This window comes from Hippoglossus stenolepis, chromosome 3 (genome assembly GCF_022539355.2).
Source record: "Hippoglossus stenolepis isolate QCI-W04-F060 chromosome 3, HSTE1.2, whole genome shotgun sequence".
In the NCBI taxonomy this organism is placed as follows: domain Eukaryota; kingdom Metazoa; phylum Chordata; class Actinopteri; order Pleuronectiformes; family Pleuronectidae; genus Hippoglossus; species Hippoglossus stenolepis.
In genome coordinates this window covers 23,656,945-23,663,330 of record NC_061485.1, presented here as the reverse complement: position 1 = coordinate 23,663,330, position 6,386 = coordinate 23,656,945, and the positions used below count along the sequence as shown (strand labels likewise).

Genomic DNA, 6,386 nt, shown 5'->3' with positions numbered 1-6,386 from the left:
ACCCTCTGGGTCATTAATTGATATCAATTCCTAGCTTCGGCCTGGTGATAACTTTGAGCCTGATGTTTCCTCCTGAGTGAAGGTTGTGGTTTTAAACCCTTTTTTTATAAGTAGAAAATGACACATGACAAACAGCAAAACCTCCTCACTGTGTTTACACAGTATAATAATAATAATAAACCTTATTTATACAGCACTTTTTAAAGACAGAGTTTACAAAGTGCTTTGACAACAAAGCAAGAAAAGTAAATTAAAACTTGAACACGTAAACGCAGTAAAATGACAGTAAAAATAAGTGAACAAGTAAAATAACAGGTGAAAAGAAAACAATCAAATCACTCGAAAGCAAATCTAGAAAAGTGGGGTTTAAGAAGTTATTCAAAAGAAGTCACTGACTCTGCTGTTCCAAAGCCAAGGGGCCCTGATGGCAAAGGCACGGTCACCTTTTGTTTTCAACCTCGAATTTGGAACAGCAAGCAGGGCTCCACCTGAGGATCTAAGGCACATAAGGGGTCAGTAATTCTGTGATGTAGCTTGGGGCCAGACCCTGGCGTGCTTTAAAAGTGATGAGTAAAATCTTAAAATCGATTCTAAAGCAGACAGGGAGCCAATGAAGAGAAGCAAGGATCAGGGTGATGTTGCCTTTTAAGACCAGTGAGAAGCTGAGCTGCTGCGTTCTGAACTAGTTGGAGCCGGGAGAGTGACTTTCGGTTGATGCCAGAGAGAAGGGAGTTCCAGTATTCCAGTCTAGAGTTGACTGGTGCATGAATTACTTTTTGCAAGTCAGGGTGTGAATGTATGGATTTGATTTTGGAGATGGTTCTGATTTGTAGGAAGCAGGACTGGACTACTTTTTTAATTTGTGGTTCGAAAGTGAGTGATTGGTCCAACAGATGTCCTAGGTTTCTGGCAATGGGCTTTACATTGATTGACCAGGTACCAAGGCTTGTTGCTAAATAGTTGCAAATAGTTTTGTTCCATCCAACTGTTGATATCATAAAGACAGTCTAACACAGCAGCTAGGCTTTCAGGGTCATCGGGTCTCAGTGGAGGCTATATCTGTGTGATATAGTATATGAGCATAGTATTAATATTGAACCTTTCTTATATTGCTATTAATAAAAAATATATTACAGGTATTAATTTTAGTATTAATGTTAGTATAAGTGTTTAACTTTCTGGAATTAAAGGTCATAATTGAATTTCAGTTTATATCCACATGGTCCATGTCCAGGTTGGATCTTGACACAAACCAAATTTCTGTGTTTCATGTCATGTTCAAAATCTTAAATGTAACCCTAGAAAGATGGGTGGAGCCTTACAACTGGCAGTTTGAACAAAAGGTCAAATTGGTGAACCCAATCCTTTGTGTTGAATTTCTAATATTCAAAAATATTTCTGTGTGATAAAGGTTCTCTCGAAGAGCCATAACCTTTAATAATGCATGATGCAGTACTGTGATATGGTAGGAAGGCACCACAACTCAAGCAAAGAATTTTCAGTAGCATCTTCCTCTTTGGTTCTGGGATGATCACGCCTTAAATTCAATACCACCAGAACAGGACTGCTATTTGGCACTTCAGGCCATACTCTGTGCTCGAATGTTGTGCAAATATAATCAGATGAATACGCTAAATACTTTCCTTTGACAGGAATAAAGGTGAATGAGGAATATGTGATCATATAAGGTATTTATTGTCAGACAACAGGATGTGATCATACTGAATGAACACCATAGCTGATTTTTTGTGTAAAACTTACATCCACTTCAGAACTACACACATTCTTTTATAAAAGTGAAAGAGGAAGATTCACGCTGTTAACATTTTAACATCATTTTCACCTTCCACTCCTTCCTGTGACTTGGACGCTGACCACTCTGACAACATCATCTGTATTTTCCTTGGGCACCACACAAACTCATCTTTACGGTCATAATTCAAGTAGGCGAACTTGATGAGACTCCTGCGCTGATTCTTGTCGAGCACGGCAAACACAAAGTAGTTGAGGACACTGTCTTTGACATCTGGAAGTTGTCCGTGGACGAGTGTCTCCTTCAGGAAGAAGTGGACCAGGGGGGCTTGGTAATGGCGGAACCCCAGGGTTCCCAGGCACTTCAGGATGCGGGTGATGCGCAGGTTGTTGTGAGTGCGACTGTCGATGACAAACAGGCAAATGAAGGGTCACTTGGATTTACATTCATAGCACTATATGTTTCTTATTATTATTGTCTGAGATATATTTTACTTGTTCAGGTTGCAGAATCGGTCTTTCCAGTTTGAGGCTCTCCTGACTTGGCCTCTGTTCTTATCACACAACTCGATGCCATAGAAGTCCAACATGAGCTCATATGACTTAAGCAGATTTTCCTTCGCAGTGTCATTTCTGAGAAAATCCTACAGGGAAGGTAGAACTGCTGTGAGAACATTGGAGGCAAATTCTTTACAAATTTCAAAGTGGTAACTTTTAGCAGCTGACCTCAATTTCTTCTCTTGTCAGTATACTGGCATCATGGTTCATGCCTGGTTCCTGCAGTGGGAACAACCTTAGACAGAAAAACTTTATTATAAATTTCATAAACAAGAGCTGAAAATGTTACATCTCATCTTTGGTGGCTAGAGTAACTTACCATTGAATGTAAGTGTGTACATACTCCAGTTTGTTGTAGTTTCCAAACCACTCACTATGGAAATCTTGTATGTAGATACCTCATGAATGGAAATGCAGAAGTAAAGTGATTTGGATTTATATACACTGTATTTCAAGATAGTCTCACAGATAACGATTAAAATTAATAACTGACAAAAAAACTTGTTGATGCAGACTTAAAAATAAATCACAATATATAATGTAAGTTAAAGGCTTACCATCAGGTAAAGAGGGTTTGTTTCCAAGGTAGAACTCCAGATTAGGATTGTCATCCTGCTCAACAAAAGAGATTGGAAATGAATACTGCAGCTGAACAGAGATATTTTTATTTTCTTTCTAACTAGAACACCAAGGCCCAACAGTCTCCTTACATTCAATCAAGCTGTAACAAATTTCACAAACTCCTACATATCAGTTCCCTTGATATGCCTAATCATTTTCATCAAGATCCATCAATTATTACCGAGAAAACTGCAAAAATGTTTGAAAAAACCCTCTCTCACAATGTTAAAGAAAGTTAAAAAACAAATCCTGAATTTAGAGGGTTCTTACAAAGAAACAAACACACCAACCAACAAACCAACGGACAGGTGTGTGTGAGGTGTACTCACAGAGGCCATGTTCTGGTTCCAGCCCTGCATCCTGATCTGAGACTGTGAGGAAATATAAAGGAAAAATTGTGGGCATAACGTATAATTAAATGTGTATGAGACCTGTGTGTGTGTGTGTGTGTGTGTGTGTGTGTGTGTGTGTGTAAAACCTACAGGGTAGTCGTGCCTGTAGTTGTGCATGTCTCTCGCAGCATTTTCAAATCTGCTAAATTTGTACTGGCACATGGACAATAAGTGAAAGTTAGTTTATATTTACGACATTAATGGATTATAGAAATACTAACAATAAACATAAACATTGACAATACACTTGACACAACAGATGGTGAAAACTGAAACTGAAACTCGCCAGGTATCTAGAGTTAAAATGAACATCCTGCCCAGTATTAATTATGTTGGGTCAATGCTACCTCACATTTTGTGTATGCGTGTTTTCTTGTACTTTCATATTTCTTTAATAAATGAAAACATTTGATCACAAAAAACATGGGTGAGGTGTACTCACAGAGGACATGCCCTGGTTCCAATGTTGCATCCTGATCTGAGACTGAGGAAACATAAAAGAAAATTGTGGGAATAACATATAATTAAATGTGTATGAGACCTGTGTGTCTGTGTGTGTGTGTGTGTGTGTGTGTGTGTGTGTGTGTGTGTGTGTGTGTGTTAGGGCTGTAAGGGTTCTCCACGTTAATCCACGCTTCTGTTCATGTCTGTCTTCTTTTTCTTTTTCTTTTTCAATTTGCACTATGGCATTCTTGCTCTTATTAAATATTATTAAAACATCCTTAAGAGGTGACAGAGAAGTTTCACATCACTCTTGTTCATGGTGACCTCCACTGTCTGTGTGTCACATTTCAGAAGATTTGACTGTAGAATTCTTTTGGAAATTAAAGGGAAAATCAGCTCAGTTTTCAAATATTAAATACTATTATAAAAGGATCCTTAAGAGGTGACAAATCATCTTCATCTCTCTCTCAAATAAGCTCAATTTTTATTATGACACTCAAATCGCTCTCTTTTTTAAATATTACAAAAAATGTCCTCACTCTGTGAGTAATGAATGCCATCCCTTTCATTTTCTCAAACTTTCTACAGTCAAATCTTCTGGAACTTGACATACAGACAGTGGAGGTCACCGTGAACAAGAGACAGGTGAAACTTCTGAGTCACCTCTTCAGGATGTTTAAATCCAACAAGTTGTGTGAAACTTTACTTTCGGCCTTGTTTCCGCTCCACGCGCCGGTACCGTAACGCCAACATGGGCTATGAAGACCATCATTTACCCCCGAACCCCGACATTCAACGGGTACAACAACAAGCGGAGAAAGCAGAATCGCGGGCTGACGCGGAGAAATGCGCGTCCCGTGTGAACAGCCAGGCGGCTGCGCGCTTGAGAATGGCGCTTCCGCGTCCGGTGTAAACCCGGCGTAACGCCACGCGCTGATGTGATGAGTTCTAACAAACAAACAAACAAACAAACACGGGACCTGAGGTGAACTCACAGACGCTGCTGGTCTCTCCTCAGTCTGCTCTGTTTCCCAGGTGGAATCATAACCACAGTACAACTCATCCGTGTTGTCAACTCTGTACTGCTCACTGTCACACTCTTCATCCTCCTGCTCCTCCTGCTCCTCCTGCTCCTCCTGCTGCTCCTCCTGCTCCTCCTCCTGCTCCCGGTCTTCTTCGGGGACCCTCAGCTTGGCCTCACGTTGACCCTCTGAGCCCTGACACTCCTCGGGCCTCTCTTGCAGACCTGCCTCACACAGCAGGTCTGCCTGTTGGCTGGGTAGCTGTGGCTCGTCTCCGCCGCGGCGCTCCCCCGTCCAGCCTGTCTCTAAGCGCAGGTACCTGGTTATAGGAGCAAACAGCCTGCGGATGAACAAGGTCCGGCGCCACAGCCAGGCCACCACCGGACACAGTGTGTCCCGAACCAACCAGGACATGGTGACACGAATTCTCCTCCTGAAGCGACCAGACCCACGCCTCGCGTCTGAAGTGGAAGTTCGTTTCACTTTCATTTTTCACTCCAGGAGAAAGAAAGTTTGATAAAAGCTGATGTTGACGCCCACTGAGAGAAGCAGGTTCATGATTTGAGTAGAACGCATGAAGCTGTTTGCAGCTATTGAGGTTTAAGTGACACAAACAGAAACAGACCACCTCCCTCATGCTTTAACATGTGAAAGGATATATTGGATTATTTTATTAGTTTTATTAGGTTTTATTCTCAGGTCACGGAAACTGCTCAGAGTCCTAATGCAGACCCGCTATCAACTTTATCATGTTAAATCTCACAAGTGCAGCCTTTATATAAACACCAAGATAATTCATATATACACACTATTCATTTTGGATATGTCATTTAGGAGCCGGAGTCAGAGAAAAGGGCAGATTTCACTGTTCATAGAACAAATGGGGAAGTTATGTGTCACTTCAAATCTATAGTGATTTTTTAGGCGTCTTTCAAATTTCTTTTCACCTTCTCAAATTGATGGATAAATGATTCGATCTCGGGCTGCCAAGATTTAGATAAAGGTGTTTGGTTTATTTTCAAGGATTCTATCTAGAATTGCTTTAAGCCGAGCGCATACCTCGGTCCCCACTAAGTTCAATCAAGCTGCGCCGAATTTCACACACTCGAAGATATCAGTTCTCTAAATGTGACGGATTTATTTCATCAATATCCCTTAATTATTGACCCGGGAAATCAGTGAACATGCTGTGAAGTACAAAAAATGTTCCTGGATCCACAACCTAATCCGGATCCACCCCAAAATTGACCCATATTGAAACCTACTACCAAGCTTTGTGGAAATCAGTTTATTTGTTTGCGTGTGATCTTGCATACAAACACAGAAACAAAAAGACTGGGTTGAAAACGTAGCCTCCATGGTGGAGTTAATTTAGAGTGGGAAATCCCAACCTTCCAAATGTTCAAATCCAGTGTTTTTATTATTCTGATTGAGTTGTTGTCTCCATGCAACCATCACCTCTGGGTGTAGACAATATAATGTGAATTTATCCTGTCGGATTTGAGTCCCATCAAAGTCTGGACACTGTCTCTAATTGTCTCTTCTTCACTTTTACAACAGTCATGTGAGTTTTCTGACTTTACTGTTTTAGTGCTTG

At 40.7% G+C, this 6,386-nt stretch overlaps 1 protein-coding gene across 1 annotated transcript; it reads right to left on the bottom strand.

The window, feature by feature from the left end:
* Positions 1–1,676: 1,676 nt before the first annotated feature.
* On the bottom strand, positions 1,677–5,294 carry LOC118102407 (opioid growth factor receptor). Its single transcript, XM_035148537.2, has 9 exons — positions 4,763–5,294; positions 3,766–3,807; positions 3,414–3,476; positions 3,261–3,302; positions 2,868–2,922; positions 2,630–2,708; positions 2,479–2,545; positions 2,248–2,396; positions 1,677–2,154 (listed from the first exon to the last, which is right to left on the bottom strand). The coding sequence occupies exons 1-9, from the start codon at positions 5,276–5,278 to the stop codon at positions 1,812–1,814; spliced, it is 1,356 nt and encodes a 451-aa protein (XP_035004428.2). The 5' UTR covers positions 5,279–5,294; the 3' UTR covers positions 1,677–1,811.
* Positions 5,295–6,386: the final 1,092 nt, after the last annotated feature.

Coding starts and splice junctions, on each gene's coding strand:
- LOC118102407 (XM_035148537.2), bottom strand. CDS start 5,278: ATGAAAGTGAAACGAACTTCCACTTCAGACGCGAGGCGTGGGTCTGGT. Junction 3,477..3,765: donor GGAACCAGGGCATGTCCTCT/GTGAGTACACCT, acceptor TCCATGTGCCAG/TACAAATTTAGCAGATTTGA. Junction 2,709..2,867: donor CAAACCCTCTTTACCTGATG/GTAAGCCTTTAA, acceptor TCCATTCATGAG/GTATCTACATACAAGATTTC.